This window comes from Saccopteryx leptura, chromosome 10 (assembly GCF_036850995.1).
Source record: "Saccopteryx leptura isolate mSacLep1 chromosome 10, mSacLep1_pri_phased_curated, whole genome shotgun sequence".
In the NCBI taxonomy this organism is placed as follows: Eukaryota; Metazoa; Chordata; class Mammalia; order Chiroptera; family Emballonuridae; genus Saccopteryx; species Saccopteryx leptura.
This window is the reverse complement of record NC_089512.1, coordinates 46,679,428-46,699,169: the sequence shown is the minus strand read 5'-3', so window position 1 is coordinate 46,699,169 and position 19,742 is coordinate 46,679,428. Positions and strand designations below refer to the sequence as shown.

The window sequence follows — 19,742 nt, the reverse complement described above, 5'->3', positions numbered from 1 at the left end:
CCTGGAATGCTGAGGTTGCCAGTTCGAAGCCCTGGGTTTGCCCCATCAGGGCACATATGACAAGCAATCAATGAACAATTAAAGTGAAGCAATATGAGTTGATACTTCTTGCTCCACTCCCCTCTCTCTCCTCTCTCTGTAAAATTAATAAAACATTTAAAAACAAAAACCCAAAACCAGGCATGTCCTTGCCCAGTCACACATGAGCTGTGGAGGATCTTGGTGGCGCCTGCCCCTTCCTTCTTTCTATAAAACACACTGAGTGTATCTGATCTATCATCAAGGTGTTTTTATTAGAGTAGTTATTGACTGAGAAATAAAAGCCCTATTACCTCTTCTCAAAAAGTATCAGGTAGAATGTCATATGGTAAAAGAAGCCTTCATATGACTTCCAGACACACAATTCTACCTGAAGCCCAGAAACTGACAATAGGCAATGGCACACAGCAGGTTGGGGAAACTTCCACTGCCTGGTGCTGAAGTTCTGCTGTGCTTTTTAAGAGCTCGGAGAGTCTAAAAGGCCCATTTGAATACGTCTGATGATGAAAATGATTGTTAGAATTAAGCCCTCAAAAATTAATAAAGATTGTCCTGACCTGTGGTGGCGCAGTGGATAAAGCATCAACCTGTAATGCTGAGGTCACCAGTTCGAAACCCTGCACTTTGTCTGGTCAAGGCACATATGGGAGTTGATGCTTCCTGCTCCTCCCCCCTTTCTCTCTCTACTCTCTAAAATGAATAAATAAAGAAAATTTAAAAAAATGTATAAAGACCTGTCTAATCACTTAGATCAGTGGTTGGCAAACTCATTAGTCAACAGAGCCAAATATCAACAATACAACAATTGAAATTTCTTTTGAGAGCCAACCTTTTTAAACTTAAACTATATAGGTAGGTACATTCCTTATTAAGGTAGCGTCCGCACATGGTATTTTGTGAAAGAGCCACACTCAAGGGACCAAAGAGCCGCATGTGGCTCACAAGCCGCAGTTTGCTGGCCAGGGACTTAGAATAATTAAATATTTAATCCAACTAGAAAAAATTCCCCTGGAAATATTTAATGCAAATAACTCCTTGAGATGCTGCTTTTTACAAAAGGTTTGTTAGCAAATGCCTTTGTTTTAGGGGACAGCAGGAGGATGGGAACAGGACATCAGAAAATGATATGACTGTTTTTTATTTCGATGAGAATAACAAGGAATCCCACTCATCACCACCCCCCCATTCCAATTCGCTTTATGTAAAAATACTTCCAGCAGAATGAGCTGCAGTCATCAGCGGGAGGTGACTGAGCCCAGGCACCTAGAGAGTATCTTCAAGCCACTACTTCTGTACTCCCTCACTGTGTCCAGAGCCACTGGCCAAGGCCACGAATCCACCTGCTGATCATATCTTGTTTTATCTTTTTATCTCTCTCAAGGTTTCAGTAACATGGAAAGGATTACCGTGTTGAAAATAAGAACAGGTTTTCATAAGCATAACGCTGTCAGCTCATGTGGGGTAAAACTCAGGAAGGCACACAATAAATTAAAGCAGACCCTGTCTCTTTGGAGGTTTTGCAGTGACCTCCAAGGTAAGGACGGAGTCTGCCAGCAGCCGAGCTTCCAGCACTGGTGTAGTGATGAGGATGCCGTGGAAGGAGGGAGTCCCTCCTTTACTAAGTTGACTTGTCAGTAATACACGTTGCAGGATCAAGTGGAGGAGGAAATCCTCACCTTCCTATCCAGTGTCGTGCACCGTCCGCGGTAAGGAGAGCCCTCACCTCTGAGTGTCGCCACAGCCAGGTTTGCATAAATCAATTTTTTGTACATCCTTGTTACATACTGGTGGCAAATTAGTCCACAGGACTCCATCAGCTATTTACTTAAGTAAATCACTTGGAACATAAAATTGGAGGTTGTAGCTCAGTAAAACAATAAAGTGCTTTCAATGAGAGTAGCTGTTACTTTCTAGTTGTTTCTTGTTTCACCTGAGGCACCGAAATCAACAATATGAAAGGTGACAATGTTTACCAGTAACAACAATGGAAAAAGCTTGTTTCTACTAAAAAGCCTGCATTTCTAAAATGTACTTTTCTACTGGTTTCCATGTCTTCATGTTACTGAATTTTAACTCACTTCTGGGTAAGGAAATAGTTTATGTTGGGGTAGGATGGGGTGGCAGACACGAAGACAGAAACTATCTATAAATATCCCTTCAAGGCTCCACTTGTGAAGATGTGAGCCAGGGGGTTCCAGTGGAAAAGGCCAGGCTCCCAGGCTGAATCCAATGTATGTCCAGAGGAGTGGACACATGAATTAGCTTCTGGAAGGGTCCACATATCAACCTAAGATTTTATTCTAAGTCCACATGCTTGGTAACTGCTATAACACACTTGCATCTTCCATGGCCTCAATCCACCTGTTAAAACAAAAGGGAAGAGACACTTGCTGTCATGACTGTGCCTATGACTGGTCACAGAACTTATAAGTGATTATACTAGATTACTACTAGCTGAAGGTTAGGGACCACATCATATATATATTAATTTGTTGCAAACTCATCATTTAGCAAAAGGCCTGGAACACAGTACAAAGATTTATCGAACCAACACATGCATGCATAAATAAACCATAATAATATTTAAAAATTTCACAACTAAGAACAGGCCATTCTGCTTTTCTGCTGCGGCCCAAAGGGACTTGATGGGATAGGATGGCTACAGGAGAACAGAAGCCAAAGCCCAGGTAACAACTCGTTTCCTTATGTGAGACAGGCAAGGAAGTAAAGGACTAGTTATTTTGATACCTCTGAGCTGAATTGGTATCCTCTGCTTTGAAGCTATAAAATAGGGTTTTCTTGTGGAAAAGGTGAAAAACAGGTCCTACTTCGCTGCTGCCCTCTTCCTTTTCTGGGGCAATGGTGAACCCTAGCAGAGGCATACTCTCCATGGCCACAGTGTCCTGTGGGGGACAGGAGGAAAAACTGATGTTAAACAGCACTATACATAGTCAGCAGCTTAGTGTTCACTGATATCTCCAATCTGAGATGCGTGAAGAGCCTTTCTGCTGGGATATGCCTTGGACACAGCGAAATAACCACATACATAGTCTTCATCTCCACTTCCTGCCAGGGCCAGGCATGAGGAGGAAAAGAAACTTATTTTGTGACCGCCTATTAGTGTCCAGGCATTTTCATCTTCACATTATCTTGATTAATCTTCACAGCAATCATAGAAAATGTCACCCCCAGTCTAAGCAGAGATTGAAGCTCAGAGAAGATAATTAGCTTCCAAAGATCACACAGCAAGTAAGGGGCAAAGCCAGAATTTGGACTCAGGATCACTTTTGTGTGTGTGTGTGTGTGTGTGACAGAGACACAGAGAGGGACAAATAAGGACAGACAGACAGGAAGGGAGAGAGATGAGAAGCATCAATTCTTCGTTGCGGCACCTTAGTTGTTCACTGATTGCTTTCTCATATGTGCCTTGACCGGGGGGCTACAGCAGACCAAATGACCCCTTTGCTCGAGCCAGCGACCTTGGGCTCAAGCTGGCGAGCCTTGCCCAAACCGGATGAGCCCGCGCTCAAGCTGGCGAACTTTGGGGTTTTGAACCTGGGTCCATCGTGTCCCAGTCCGTTGCTCTATCCACTGCGCCACCACCTGGTCAGGCTCAGGATCACCTTCTAACCCCACACTCTTTCCACTGATTCAATTAGTCAGTGACTCAGCTATTTTTCTAGTTACTTCTGATATCATATTTCATACTCATTGCCCATGCCCTCATTCACAGGCTTCAGTACAGAGCACTCAGGGTGTCTGTGCTATAAAGGTGCTAACAATGCAGTCAGATGCACCCAGAAAACATAAATGGACCTTAAAATCATAGTGCTTGGTGGAAAAAGAAAGAACTTTTATATATAAATATATTTTTATATACACATGTATTTATGTAAATATACATGTTCATAAATAATAGTTTTATAAATCCACATATAAACAAAGAGATATAATAGGTTAAGCACATTAGAATGGTTGTGGGAGAGGGGTGGGGAGATTTTGTGTACAAAAGGGAATCATTTTCAAAGATTGGTTAGTATCAGAAAAATCATTTGACAAAATTCAACATCCATTCATGATAAAAACTCATAGCAAAGTAGCACTAGAAGGGAACTTCCTTACTTTGACAAAGCACATCTATAAAATACCTACAGCTAACATACTTAATAGTGACATATTGAATGTTTTTCGTCTAAGTCTGGGAACAAAGCAAGAGGGTGTTCACTCTTATCAATGAAATTCAACACTGTTCTGGATGTCCTAGCCACTGCATCAAGAAAAAGAAAAGACAAACATCAGAAAGGAAGAAGTAAAACTATCAGTGCTAACAAAGGATATGATTAATTACAAAACAACTACGGAAACTAATAATGAATTTAGTAAGGTCACAGGGTAATCATTTAAAAATATTTATATACTAGCAGTAAACAACTAGAAAATAAAATAAATTCTATTAAAAATTGCATCCAAAAAATAAAATATTTAGGAATAAAGTTAACAGAAATACAAGAACACAAGTGTAAGACCTCTATACTAAAAACTACAAAATATTAAAAGAGAAGTTAACTAAATAAATAAGAATTAATACCATGTTCATGAATTGGAAGATTCAATATTGTTAAGATGCCAATTTACCCCAAACTGATCTATAGATTTACAAATCCCTGTCATAATCTCAGCATTTTTTGTTTATAAACTGACAAGTTTATATGGAAACACAAAAGACCTAGAATACCCAAAACAATCCTTAAAAAGAACAAAGTTGGAGGACTGACACAACCTGAATTTAAGGGTTACTATAATGTTTCAATAATTAAGACAGTAGAGTACTGGCATAAGGATTAGTAACTATATCAGTGAAACAATAGAGATCTCAAAAGTCAACCCACACTTATCCAGTTATTTGAAATAGTATTACAAAGGCACCCAAAAAATCCAATAGAGAAAGGGAAGTCTTTTCAACAAATGGTGTTAGAACAACTGGATACCCATATGGAAATAAATGAATCTCGATCTCTATCTCAAACAATACACAACAATTGATTTGAAACAGACCTAAATGTAAAAGCTAAAAAAGTAAAGTTTTCAGAAGAATACAGGGGATCCTCAGGTTATAACATAGTTCTGTTCCTACGACAGTTAAGTAACCTGAATTTTGGTGTAAGTCGAAATACATCCTAGCTTAAGTCACTTACTTATACTAACACAGTTGTAAAATCATAATCTAGAACATAAAAACACAACTAAGCCACATAAAAAAGGAAAAGGACGTAAATATGCTGTACTGTACACTAAATTGTATATTCTTCTGTCAGGCACAAACTAGTTCCCCCACGTAGTCTATATAAGTATGCCTAACAGCATAGATTGAAACACTAATGTCTCAATTTTTCTAAGTTTTTGTGGGAGTGAGTGTCATGAACTCAAAACAAAAACAAATGACTGTTGTAACCTGAGGATCCCCTGGAACTGACTTTCAGTAGACAAAGGTGGTTAGTTTTTTTTTTAGAATCTAGAAAGCAATAGCCATAAAGGAAAACAAGGATAAATTAGATTTTACTGATGTTACAATCTTCTGTTCACCAAAAGATTCATTCATTCATTAAGAAAATGAACAGGCAAGCCACAAACAGACAGAATATTCACTAAACATCTGACAAAAGACTGGTATCTGAAAAAGAACTGTAACTCAGTAACAGAAAGACAACCTACTTTAGAAAACAGGCAAGAGAGTTAAACAGATACTTCTCAAAGTGAAATAAATAAATGGCCAATAAGCACATAAAAAATATCATCAGTCATTAGGAGAATCTAAATTTAAACCACATTGAGATACTATTATACCTTCATCAGAATGGCTAAAATGAAAGACTGACAATACTGACTGCTGACAAACATGCAGAGCAACCAGAACCCCTGTATTTATACACATTGTTGGGGGAAGTGTAAACCAGTACACCATTTTGGAAAAAGGTCTGGTTATTTCTTATAAATCGAAGACACAAGTTTCTATGGTTTAGGAATTCTGAGCCTATGTATTTACCCAAGATAAAATAAAAACCTATTTTCACACAAAAACTTTTATGCAAAAATTTGAAGTGGCTTTACTGATAATTACCCCAAACTGGAAACAACCCAAATATCCTTCAACTGGTAAATGGATAAACAAACTGGTATATACACAAAATGTAATACTACTCAGCCATAAAAAGTAATGACCTATTGCTATCTGTGACATGATGGAATCTCAAAAACATCATGCTGAGTGGAAGAAGCCACAAGTGATTCCATTTCTATGAAGGTCTAAAAGAGGCAATCTAGCCTGACCAGGCGGTGGTGCAGTGGATGGAGCACCGGATTGGGATGTGGAGGATCCAGGTTCGAGACCCCGAGGTCTCCAGCTTGAGCGCGGGCTCATCTGGCTTGAGCAAAAAAGCTCACCAGCTTGGACCCAAGGTCGCTGGCTCAAGCAAGGGGTTACTCGGTCTAATGAAGGCCCACGGTCAAGGCAAATATGAGAAAGCAATCAATGAACAACTAAGGTGTCGCAACGAAAAACTAATGATTGATGCTTCTCATCTCTCTCCGTTCCTGTCTGTCTGTCCCTATCTATCCCTCTCTCTGACTCTCTCTCTGTCACTATAAAAAATAAAAAATAAAATTAAATGTTTTAAAAAAAATTTTAAAAAAAATTAAAAGAGGCAATCTATGCTGGAAAAAGATGAGAACAGTGAGCAGCCTCTGGGACCAGGGTGAGCGGGGACTTACAGTTGTACGCATGGTCAAAACCCATCAAATAGTACCTTATTTGTGTGCTTCACTATATGTAAATTGTACCTCCAAGGAAAAAAAGATAAACAAATACTGAACTCTTAGGGGGAAGTATACTTTGAAAAGCATCAAAAAAAGTAGATGGATGAATAAAATGTTAAGTGTATAATCTAGTTCATGGATATATGACAGTTCACTGAAAGTTCTTTCAAACTTATATTTGAAATTTTATATAGTAATAAATAATAAATATAATAACTAAATAATAAAATGTTAAAAAAAGATTCTTTTATACTTCTGACAGTCACTTTCTCCCAGGGCTATTCCTGAATAGCAAGCTGTATTAGCTTGGGTCAGGGTACAGGACGTGTTCAAGTAGTACAGACAGTGACCACTGGCTACTCCACATCATCAAACCTACTCTTACTAGAATACGCTTAATGAGAAATTGTACAAATTCCTTTCTCTGGAAGAAACTGTTTTGGAAGCATATTTAAATTCATCTCTTAAAATCAAGTTATCATTTCCATTAACTGCTGCTCGGAACACAGAGGCTTTGGGTTTTCTGTTCTCAGATAGGACTCACCTCTCTTTAACGGTTATTTAATAATCATTAGCCTTTGTTCATCTAAGCCAGTATTTCCTCCCAAAGTGTGCCTGTGCAATAACAGTTCTATGTAATGTTCCATGAGGAATGGCCTGTGGTCAGGCAGCTTGGAAATCTCCATGTCTTAGAGACCCACAACACGGCTTTATATATGAGAAGTTCTTAGAGGTACGACAGTGAGGGAGGCGCACTCACTGCCTACCGTGCTTTGCCTCAGAACCCCGTTTTCAGAGAACCCCTGTGGTGTCTGTCCAATGGAATGCCTGCTCAGGAAGATGCTGCTCTGGGCTACAGAAGGATAGTACATCACATTTCAGTTTGTTCTGGAATGATAAAAATTCTCCCCAGCATAGAAAGCCCCATCTGTGGAGATGTGAGTGAAGGACTTCCTTGGAAAGGGCTCAACTCACACAGCATCCGGGTCACTCAGGCCCTGTGTATGTCTGGGTCCCTGCTGGCCTGTAGTACCCAAGGACAGGGTCGACTGCAGGTCACAGCTGCACATCCTTTCTGAGGGAAGCTTTATGTCCCAAAGAAGGAAGCTGCTTTGCTCACTCACTAGCACCTGTGGTCAAGAGAAAGGGCCAGCCCTGTGCTCTGTGCACATCATCTTGGGGCGAAGCATCCACCCTCTGCAGCTGGGCAGAATGCATTTAAGTCCCATTTTCAAAGAGGATTTATTTATCCTGTGGAAGCCACCAGATGGTGGGGCCCGGACATGGAAATCTTTCATGTTACCCTACAGGTTGAGCCTGGGTCAGGACTCTACAACCCTGCTGTAGAACCACAGCCCATACCTATCTACTCCAGAGGGAGGCTTGAGTTCCAAGGCCCTCTCTCCTATATTTTAGAAGATGTAAATGTAAGTAAGATGTTCTATAAAAATATAAACAAGTTTTACTTAATAGAAGAGTTACTATGAGACAATGTAGTGACACTCAGACAAAACGTATGGTAGCTTCCTTCAACCTGTTGAATTTTGTCCCAAACAACTAAAATGGAGGGAAGAAAGTAGCCCTTCTAGGCCTGAACTGGATGCTGGGCCTGTGACATTTACATACTTAGGTACATAGGTCTGCATGTTGTAGTACGTTTTCTCCACGCAGAAATGGTGAATTCCTTAGATTTTGAATGGACATGCAGTTTCAGTTGTGTGTCCATAGGAACGCTTAGAATGTGGCATTGCTCAATCAAGACTTGACTGACATGGGAATTTGAACCAGGCCTCACACTGCCCTGAGGGGACGGGGTGCAGTGCATACTCCACACAAACATTCTGAGGCTCGAGCTTAATCTTCGAGCCTTCCCGGGAGAGAGGGGAGAAAGCGTGAACCACTACCTCACTGGCCATGTAGGTGTAGAGCACTTTGCCTTTGATGACAAACCAGAGCTTCTTCCAGTGCCTCTTGCCTTTCTTACACCGGCTGAGATAGCCACTGATGGCAGAGCCCTCTCCGGAGGCAGCCACCTGGCAGAAGGGAAGCAGAGTGGTCAGGCCCACCAGGTGGTGGGCACGGTTCAGACAGAGCCAAATGACATGCAAAACAGTCGGCAGAGTGTTTGTACTGCTTTGAAACCTGAGACTTGGATAAGGTCTCAGGATCTGTCCAGCACCTCAAAGGAAGCAAAATACACTGCTCACAAAAATGAGGGGATCAGGGAACATGCAAATACTCCAGTACTTTCAGCCTTTTGTATAGTACATTTTCACCAATGAAATAAAAGTTGGTTTTGCATCTCATTTGCATAATCAAACTTTTTTTGACTTGTTTGCTTTTCTTTTCTTTTTTTTTTAATTTTTTTTGTTTGCTTTTCTGATGTTTTTGTTTAATAAAAAAAATCAAATGCTTCTTTTTTTAATCGCTTCATATTCATTTTGAAATATTTCCTAATTTTTGTGAGCAGTGTAGTTTGAGATGCAGGATTTACTGACCAGACTCAAATCAAAAACTGCATGCAGGAATGCTGCCCCCTAGTGGCATTTCATATTCCTGGTCCTTCTCCCTAAACCCCAAGTTCCCAAATTACAAAACTGGTATCTGGGGGAAAGGTTCTTTCTTCATTCTAAAATTGATTCTTATACTTTACTGCTTATCTATTTTTTGCACTTAATAAGGGGTCCTCTTTGTACTGTTTACCTAAAGCAGCGGTTCTCAACCTGTGGGTCGCGACCCTGGTGGGGGTCGAACGACCAAAACACAGGGGTCGCCTAAAGCCATCGGAAATACATATTTTATTTAAAAATGTATTGTATTTTATTTAAAAATGTATTGTATAATAAATACGTATTTTCCGATGAAATACATATTTTATTTAAAAATGTACTGTATTTTATTTAAAAATGTATTGTATAATAAATACATATTTTCTGATGGCTTTAGGCGACCCCTGTGTTTTGGTCATTAGACCCCCGCCGGGGTCGCAACCCACAGGTTGAGAACCGCTGACCTAAAGGTTTTATCATCTTCTGCCTAATGGATGTGTTAACTTCTCCCCTTATTATTAGCAGTAGTCGCCTGTTGAATAGGTTTTACATGGGGTTAAGAACACAGGCTTGGAGTTAATACCAATCTAGGGTAACAATCCAGGTGCTACCAGTTTATAGATGGGTAATGTCGTGCAATTTACCTACTTCCGCTAAGTCTCAGTTTCCTTACTAGTTAAATTGGAATTAAATGACATTAAGACAGGTGACCTACCTGACAGGTACAGTGACTGAGCCACAGTAAGTGCTCCATATATACTAGTCTTACTATTAGAACAAGGTGGCCAGGTTTAGAAGTAAGTTCACTTGACTTTCCCACTAGACAGACGGGCAGCAGGTCTTCCTAGTGAAGTGAAGCCCCCGGAAGAAGGGCAGAGGGTAGCAGAAGACTGGGACACATTTCTCCCGGGGCCACTGCAGATCCCACTGAGTGCAGCCTTTTCTGGCTAATGAAAAGGCTGTCATGTTGAGTACAAGTCACCAAGGAGCTGGCTGCAGCAAATCCACATGGCAGTGGGATCAGAGCAGCCTGACGATAGAGGGATAGGAGCAGTGGTTCTCAAACTCTGCCTCCATGGAACACTCAAGTTCCAATGAGCTGGATTCGGGCAGGCCACCAGCAGAGTGAGCTTTTCTTGATTTGTGGAAAGGGACATTAAATAAGTTATGGGGCAACCATACAATATAAAACGTTGAGATTTGTATGTCTGAACAAATGGGAAATAGTATCTAAGAGAAACTAAGTGAAGAGTCATATAATGTTAACTTTTGGGTAAAAAAAAGAGAGGATCTATAAATATATATCATATATATATATCATATGCTTTAAAATATGATATATATATATGCTTTAAAATTTCTGAAAGGATCCATAAGAAATGTGATAATATTTATATATTCTTTTGTGCTTTTTTGAAAAAAATTTTTTTTACCATGTATGTGTTATTCCCAAGATATTTAATATACGAAAGGAATTAAGTTAATGGATAGAACTGTACCCATTAAAATTTTTCATCCCCTAACACTTTTTTAAACCCTTGCCATCTGCTACTCGATAATGAATATTAATGAAAAAAACTTGGAAACAGCTGATCACACTCCTTTCAACAGCTCGAATATTCATGGGCACACATTTATTTGTGGTTGTGATTAGAATTTAGACGTGTAAGTCTGGTCCTATTTGCAGGAAGGAATTGAGGTTAGCCAATGGTGAGGTCTCCTGCAAAGAGGGCTGCAGCTGCCAGGGGGCTCACCACCTGAGCCTGTGCGGGACCCCAGGGTGAGAGGACGGTGCAGCTCAGAGGGCACGCTGGGGGCAGCTAACCAGGACTGAAGCTGCTTGAGTTGGAGAAGCCCCAGTGATCTGTGCAGTACCCTTGCGAACTAGGTCTAGGCTATGGGGCCGGAGAGAAGGGAGAAAAGAGAAAGAGTTGGATGAGAAAGGCGGAGAGAAGGAGGTGAAAGACATCTCCTAACACCATCCACAACCACTTCAGGTCCTGCCCTCTGCCACCAGGCAGGCATCTTCTCAGTCATGCCCAGGAGACGGCACTGCTCTTGTTACTGGTGAGTCAGTCCTTGTAAACAGAATGTCTCCCATTAGGTGTGCTCTTTATTTATTTATTTTTAATTGATTGATTTGAGAGAGAGAGAGAGAGAGAGAAGCATTTTGTTGTTCCACTTAGTTGTACATTCATACAGGTCACTTTATGTCTACGCCCTGACCAGGAATCGAACCTGCAACCTTGGTGTTTCAGGATAATGCTCTAAGCAACTGAGCTAACTGGCTAGGGCCAGGGCTCCTCTTTGTCCCAAAGAGCCCAGTCAGGCTGGTGTGTGGGGGCCTGACACTGTTCACAAGGAGGACCCTGAACCTTCCAAATCCCCTGATGCCCACAGGGAAGCGTCACCTGCCTTACCTCAGTCAGGGCTGAAGGGACTTTCTTTTGCTTCTTGAAGGTTGAGGGGTTGATGCTGTGGAAGACGGAGGAGAAGGCACTGCTCGAGAAGCGCGGGGAGGACAGAGGGAAGCTCATGCTCACCGGCCGCTCTGTAACCAAGATGTTACGGGGAAAGGGAGGTAAGGGTCCACGTGGAAAGGAACACCTACACTTTGGAACACAAATTCCTGAAAATCAGAGCTCCCAGTCTTTCCCAAGATTGGAGCCAGCCTTACTGTAGGGTTTAAGTGTGACCAGAAAAATGGGCACTCCCTCTTCTACTGACACAAAGGCCCTGGGAGCTGGGAGGTAAGGCTTTTCCTGGGCACTGGCCACCCCTTCTTCTCCAGGTCCCCAGGACTGGGGCTAGGCTGTGCTCTCTGATGGCCTCGGTGGCCCCAGAGAACTCTGATTTTAGGCCCAGGATCAACTTGCTCTCCCTCCAGCCCAGCCCTGCTTGGGCAAAGCCTTCCCCTGAGCCGTCTCTCAAGGGCCAGCTCAGCTTCCTCAGGCACCTGATCAGAGTCCTCAGCCCTTCCCTGACCCACAGCTCTGTCTCACGATCCTTCTCCCAAAAAGAGACCCCTCACTGAGAGGCACTGACCCAGCAGTTTCCAAACTTGGCTGCTCACAGAACCCTTCTTCTGGGAGAACCTATCAATTTTCCTTGAAACCAGCATTTTGGGAAATGGTGCCCGAGGTGTAAATTTAAACCCCCAATTTCTCTTCAGGGGCTGCTTTTGTTCTGAACCTCCCAGGCAAGTGGTTTCAGGCACCAACCATAGGGCAGGGAGAAGCCACAGGGACCACCTGGGAGAAAGGTGGGGGGTGGTTCCCAGGTTACCTCTCAGCAGGCCTGGGACGTCCCCACCCCTCTTCTTCAGCTCCCCGAAACAGCCATCGCAGACCTTGGCCATCCGGTCCTTGAGGTACTTCAGAGGATACTTGTTTCTCGAACAGTTCCGACACACGATCTGCAGGCCCAGTGGGGGACGCATGTTGGAGCGGTTCTCATCATCTCAGCATTTGCAGAGGCCCAGCATTCCGGCCTAGCCGACCCATCCCCCACCTCCTCCAGGGACTGGGTCAGGTCCCCTGCTTTTCCAGTGCAGCTGTACGGAGTTTCTGTGCATGTGTTTATTTGTTTTTCTGAATTGCCCTTAACATGACAGATACCTTTTTTTCATAAGGACAATGACCACATATGCTATGATTGTCTTTTTGCAGCATGGTATTGTTATGGAAGAGGCCTGGGATTTGGCACCATGGTTTGAGGATATCCGTAAAATGGGCATTGACAACCCTACCTTTCAGGGATGGTGTGAACATGCCCTTCTCTGGGCTGGCACGTAGTAGCTGCTGGATGCCCCTAGATCCCCACTCCATGTCACACCCATGCACACACTCCTCACAATGAGCAACTCACCTTGCCACAGGCGTGGCAGTGATGACGCCTCAGAGTGAGGGAGAAGTCGCAGCCGCAGTTCATGCACATCATAACATGTGTGACAGGCACCAGAGTGGGGGGCCTCTCCCCCAGGCTGACCCCCAGCCTCTCCCGTATCTAAAGCAACGAAACGGGGTCAAGCAGTTTGATCAGGAGACCAGCTGGATAGGTACCCGCTTTCCTGTATGGGGTGTGTATGTGTGTGGGGCAGGGTGGATTCTAATTCTATAACCTCCCCCCTTCCCATCCTGCATCCTCCAGGAAGCTCATCTTCACTTAGAAACAGCCAACTGGAGGTGCCGAGCTCCAGGCTGGGGCTGCACAGTGACCGCCCGGAGCTGGTGGGAACGCAGCAGGGGAGGTGACAGGAGAACAAGGAGCCCTGATGCAAAGAGCTGCAAGTCTTTCTGGGTGTGTGGCCCACCCAGGGAAACCCAGGGCTGTGCGCTGTGTCAGACAGACCCAGGGCGCCCACTCACCTCCACGCTGTGGTGGAAGGCAGCCAGAGCCTGGGTCTTGTAGTCCTCGGGGAGGGCTCTGCTGAGACAGCTGTGCCACTCGTCTCGCTCTGCACAGGAGCTGTGGACACAAGCTAGAGTTAGTGAGGGCACACTCCTGAGCCTCTCGGGGCCTGAAACCCCACCAGCAAGTACCACTGCCTGCCAGACCGGGCTGAGCTTGGACTCAGCACCCCCATCTGCTAGTACCACTGCCTGCCAGACCGGGCTGAGCTTGGACTCAGCACCCCCATCCGCTAGTACCACTGCCTGCCAGACCGGGCTGAGCTTGGACTCAGCACCCCCATCCGCAAGTACCACTGCCTGCCAGACCGGGCTGAGCTTGGACTCAGCACCCCCATCCGCAAGTACCACTGCCTGCCAGACAGGGCTGAGCTTAGACTCAGCACCCCCATCCGCAAGTACCACTGCCTGCCAGACCGGGCTGAGCTTGGACTCAGCACCCCCATCCGCAAGTACCACTGCCTGCCAGACAGGGCTGAGCTTGGACTCAGCACCCCCATCTGCAAGTACCACTGCCTGCCAGACAGGGCTGAGCTTGGACTCAGCACCCCCATCCGCTAGTACCACTGCCTGCCAGACCGGGCTGAGCTTGTACTCAGCACCCCCATCGCTAGCAGGGTGGCCAGGGCAGCTGCTGCCCGCTAGGCCACTTCCTCACGTGCAACACGAAGTGCCACCAGTCTTCCTCTAACTCCCAGGGCTTTCGTGGGATGAGATGACATGTGGGGTGAAGATGGGCTTTGTCAATGGCAAAGCAAGGGGTGTTAGGGAGGGTCTGAGGGGTCCACACGTCAGGAAGGATGAGCAGGCAGGAGGCAGGGAGATTGGAGTAGACAGAAGCTGGCAAAGGCCAAGGCTCCAGTCTCTCCGACTGCCCCGACAGTTTCCCATATAACTTCCTAGATACTCACTCATCCAACAAGCTGACTTCCCACATCCCCTTTCTGTGCCCGGAAGGCTCCCTGTGTGTGGTGACAGGTACTTTGGGCTGAGCTGCCTAATTCTCACAGGGTCCAGTAGGTGTCGCTCTCACCACACTAAGTATGCAGCCTCTGCCAGAGAAGGGCCCAGTTTTCCCTGGGAAGGAGAAAAGGGTGGCGGCCAGCCAGATGCCATGTCTCTAAAAGGTCATGTATGGGTCCTGCTGTCCCTGGAAGCTTCTGTGTAAAGTATCTGGGTTAGCAGAAAGGTGACCAGCCTGTCAGTGACAGTGGTTCCTTGAGGCCACTGGCCAAAGGGCAGTGCTCCTGCCCTAAGAGAGGGGGGCAGTTCCACCCCAAGGGCTGAGCCTGGCCTGTCACCTCACAGTTGGGCAAACAGAAACCGTACCCTGGGTCTCCCCAGGTCTCTGATTTGACCAAGACATGAGAGGACAGGCCATGGAATCCTACCCAGACATCACCTCCTCCAGGAAGCCTCACCTCATTCCCCCGAATGGGATTACTCCTTGGAATTTTCAAGGCTGCTTCTATCCCTCAGGCAGTAGATAGCAGTGAAAAAGCGCTCGGGGTCACACAGTCCTGTGTTTGAACCCCAGTTCTGCCTCACATGAATGTGTGACCCCTCTCTAGGCCTCGACTCCCCAAGCATGGGAGCAGCAGCAAGAAGCACCTCCCGGGGTGGTGATGAGGGCCAGAGGAGGGGCCTGAGACCCAGCAGGTGCCCAGTGCAGGTGACTTGCCGTCACCACTGTTAATTCTTAGCATAATTGTGTTCTGTATTGTAACCAGTTCACAACTCCTACCTACATGTGGGCTCCCCTCACCCCCAAGCAAATCAAGGCTTAAATTGTATGTGTCCTCAGCACAGAACCAGGCACTGGGAGTGGCTAATAAAGGCTTAATGACCAAACACATCTATGAGACAGCGTGTGGGTCAGTGTGTGTACATCCTGCGTTACACCAGAACCTCCACCCTACACAGCGGGCACTGCTGCCAACCCTTGGTCACACACTACCTGAGAGGAAAGACACCCAAGCCTTGGGAACACTGTCCCACCCCTACCATGCCCAGTGTGGCCCTGCAGGAGCCACACCTCCCTGGTGTCTGAGCTTGAGCTGGCCTTGCCCTGAGAGCCAGGGTGGGAGTACGGGGGAAGGGAGTGGGGCTCTTTCACTGCCTGAAACCAGCAAGAGGGAGCCCTGGGCAGCCTGAGGTCCTAGAGAAAAAAACAGAGGGTTCTGGGAGAAGGTCAAGCCCCAAACCAGCGAAAGCTGAATGATGCATGCTCATGTGCTATTTGTTTCTGTCTAGACACGAAAGCCAAAAAGCAGATACTTTATGAACTAAGGTGCACAGTGTGTTCTTTACCTGCCTTAACTTTTTGTGTTGCTATAAAGACCCAATAATCTGTAAAGTTTTATAACCACAAAATATTGTTATTGTTATATATATTTTTAAAAAGGGCTCTAGAAACCCCCAAAGTTCTAAATAAAACTTTCCATGAATGCACATTTTTTTGCAGGGGAGAGAAGTCATAGGTTTACCAGATTCTCAAAGTGGCCTATGATCCAAAGGTGGTCAAGAAACATTGAAAAGAACAGTCCTTTTATCCAAAGGACACCAAAATAAAACCGAAGACACATCAAACATCTGTTATTCTAAACTTTCCCACCTGCAAAGCTCTGTCCCGCTATCTCCCTCCTCCTCCCCATACCTTGCAGACAGAGTCAGGCAGGACTCAGAAGTCTCAATCTTTAGAGCGTAGGGCACTTTCTCCATCACAGGGCGGCTGACCTGGAAACCAACAGACACAGCCTCAGGACAGGGGCACAAAAGGGCAAACTTACAGATTAGATTCTTCCTCTGGTCCCGCCACTGCCCCTCTCTGAGACTGAGTTTCCTCAGATGCTCAGAGTCAAGGCGAGGGGTGGGGGTGGGGTGGTGTGTGCGCGCACGTGCATGTGTATCTGCCAACTTTGACTCTGATTCCTTGGTTCCTGGCCACTGCCCACCCCCAGGAAGGCCATGGAGCCTCACTCTCAGGCCCAGAGTCCAAAAGTACTGTCCTGCTGCAGAAACACCTGCTCAGTGACCACGCTATCCCACTCCCTAGTCCAACAGGCTCCTCCCCAAAAGTTTTGTTTCCAAAAGAGAACAAACCTCCCTACTGAGAAATATGCTTACTTCTTCCCCTTTTTCAAGTAAGGAGCTTCCAGGAGCTAGAGAGGCCCCACAATACCTCTCACAGCTCTCCTCCCTTCTTTACTTCCCGCTCCATTCTCTCACCTCAGTGTTCCCCTCTCTGACATCACTGCCGGAATTAACTTCCTAAAGCCTCCTGTCCATCAAGCCCTCAGGAATCTCCATCAGCTCCTAGCCATTCTCGTACTTGGGATGAAGGTACACTGAGCTCGGCCACTCATGATCAGGCCCTCTTCCTTCCTGTCTCTCTGCCCTTACCCACAAAACTGTCCAGCTGGGCCGCGCCTTTCTTACGTTTGTTTAAAAAAATATCTGCTACTTGAACAGGTATTTGTATCCCAAGTTTACAGCAGCATTATTTACCATAGTCAAAAGGTAGAAGCCACCCAAGTTTTTATCCATGCGTGAATGGGCAAACAAAATGTGGGATATATGTACAATGGATTATTCAGACATAAAACGGAAGGAAATTCTGACACATGCTACAACACGGATGAACCTTGAGGCCGTAATGCTAAGTGAAGTAAGTCACTCACAAAAGGACAAATACTGTGTGATTCCAATTCTGTGAGGTGCCTAGAGATAGAACACTTGTATACTGATGGTGGGATTATCAACTTGTGCAGCCATTATGGGAAACAGTATTGAGATGCCTCAAAAAATTGAGAACAGAACTACCACATAATCCACTTCATTTTCTTTATCCGAAGAAAATAAAAACACTAATAAAAAATATATATACAGAAGACAAGATGGTGCTGGAGTAGGCGGACGTACCAACATCCACCTCCCAGAACCTAAGTGGATTACAAACTAATTTTAAGAACTATCATCTGGAAAAACCAATTTTGGATTAAACTAAGAAGACTCTTCAACCAAGGAACACTGAAGAAGCCACACCGAGACTGGTAGGAAAAGCGGAAACGCGGAGAGGGTTGCCCAGCTCCCCGGAGTGAGTGGCAGCCGGGAGACTCGCGTGGCGGGAAGTGAGTTTAGCAGAGAGGGGAGGGTCCTGAGCCCCAGGAACAAAGCCCCAGCCTGCAGCCCCAGAGCCTAGAAGAGGCGTATGGACAGTATTTAGCTGGAAACAAGTCAGGATACTGTTTGTGAGAAAGAGACTGATTTCTCAGACCCAGGATTCTTCTTAAAGGGACCGTGCAGAACATCTCTCTCACAACCACTCACCCGGGGATCTGGGGAACGGGGAGGGAGTAGCATACCAGAGTAGCAGGAAGAGAGTGTAATCTAGGAGGCACAGGGAGAAACAGTTTGAGAGACAGCCACCCCAAGCCCTGGGACCGGTCACTCCCCAAATCTGAAGTGAATATTTCCCCTGGAAACAGCAATACCAGCAAAGGGAAGCAGGACATCAGCCAAACAAGCTCTCCCGCGGCACTCAGAGCAGAGTTGCTTAGAAGGAGGGAGCTTTCAGGGCTACCGTAGTGAGTGTTAGGGTCTGAGCTGCAGCGCCTGCACCCACATGGCTGAGGGCTCGCCGGAGGGTGGGCAGTGGCGGGACGCAATTCTGTCGGCAAGGGCAGAAGCCGGCTGGCCACCACTGGGCCCAGGTGTGAGCTCAGTCTTGCCCGGCTGGGGAGGAGGGGGCATGCAGAAGTGGTCAAGCCCAGCTGCCTGCAGCCTGTAATCCAGCCTGCGGGAGAAGGGCGGGAACCCCGGAAGGGGTGGAGACCAGCCCTTGAGCAAGGGCGCAGGAGCACAGCCTTGCCCCGCCCGCAGAACCAAGGCTTGTGGCCTGACTTGGGAGCCGGCTCCTCCCACAGGGGTGGAGCCAAAAGCCCAGAACAGGCAGAGTTCCGCTACTGAGCGTGGGCACACAGGCCCACCTGGCCTGTGGAGCCAAGGTTTGCAGCTGGCCCACAAACAGGCTCCTCCTGCAAGAGCGAGGCGAAAGCCCGGAAACAGGCGGAGACCCACAGCTGAACAAAGGTGCTCGCCACTGCCCTCAGGGCTGAGCATAATGCCACCCACAGGGGCGGGACAAAGGCCAAGGCCACCAAGCTTGTACACCCGAGCACATGATCACAGCCACTCCCATGAAGGAGAGGTGGAAACCATAGCAACAGCCCCAGTGGGCAGGCACCGGCAATGCCCATACCCAAACACCCTAGACAGCAACAGCAGAGGGGGTGGTGGGCCTGCAGACAGACCATACCTAGGGAACAGAGGCCACACCCAGTGGACTCCAGTGGCCAAAACCTTCCTTTACACAAAGAAAATGAGAAGGCAAAGAAATGCAACACAAATGAATCAAGAGAAATCCCCAGAAAAGGACCTGAATGAATCAGATATAACCAAATTACCAAATACAGAGTTTAAAATAACGATTGTTAGGATTCTCAAAGATATTAGAACAACAACAGATGGTCATTACGAACACCTAAATAAAGAGATAGCAAATATAAAAAAGGACATTGAAATAATAAAAAAGAATCAGTCAGAAATGACAAATACAGTATCAGAAATAAAGAACACAATGGAAGGAATTAAAAGCAGGATGGATGAAGCTGAGAATAGAATCAGCGAGTTAGAGGACATGATAAATAAAGGCACGGAAGCAGAGCAGAAAAAAGAAAAGAGACTCAAAAAGTCTGAGGAAACTCTAAGAGAGCTCTGTGACAACATGAAGAGAAATAAAACCCGCATCATAGGGGTTCCTGAAGAAGAAGAGAAAGAACAAGGGATAGAGACTTTGTTCAAGCATATCATAGCTGAAAACTTCCTTCAATTAAGGCAGAAAACATCTCACATGTTCAAGAAGCACAGAGAA

The 19,742-nt window shown here is 45.6% G+C and overlaps 1 protein-coding gene across 1 annotated transcript in view; it reads right to left on the bottom strand.

Annotated features, from left to right (window-relative positions):
• Positions 1 to 373: 373 nt before the first annotated feature.
• Positions 374 to 19,742, bottom strand: part of FGD5 (FYVE, RhoGEF and PH domain containing 5) — a 124,011-nt gene continuing 104,642 nt past the window's right edge. Inside the window, exons 14-21 of the mRNA XM_066351872.1 lie at positions 16,467 to 16,546; positions 13,769 to 13,868; positions 13,269 to 13,406; positions 12,687 to 12,816; positions 11,822 to 11,952; positions 8,757 to 8,885; positions 2,788 to 2,942; positions 374 to 2,400 (exon numbers count right to left, since the gene is read on the bottom strand). Coding sequence (XP_066207969.1) covers positions 2,364 to 2,400; positions 2,788 to 2,942; positions 8,757 to 8,885; positions 11,822 to 11,952; positions 12,687 to 12,816; positions 13,269 to 13,406; positions 13,769 to 13,868; positions 16,467 to 16,546 — 900 coding nt within the window. The 3' untranslated portion in view covers positions 374 to 2,363. The remainder of the gene's footprint in view (positions 2,401 to 2,787; positions 2,943 to 8,756; positions 8,886 to 11,821; positions 11,953 to 12,686; positions 12,817 to 13,268; positions 13,407 to 13,768; positions 13,869 to 16,466; positions 16,547 to 19,742) is intronic.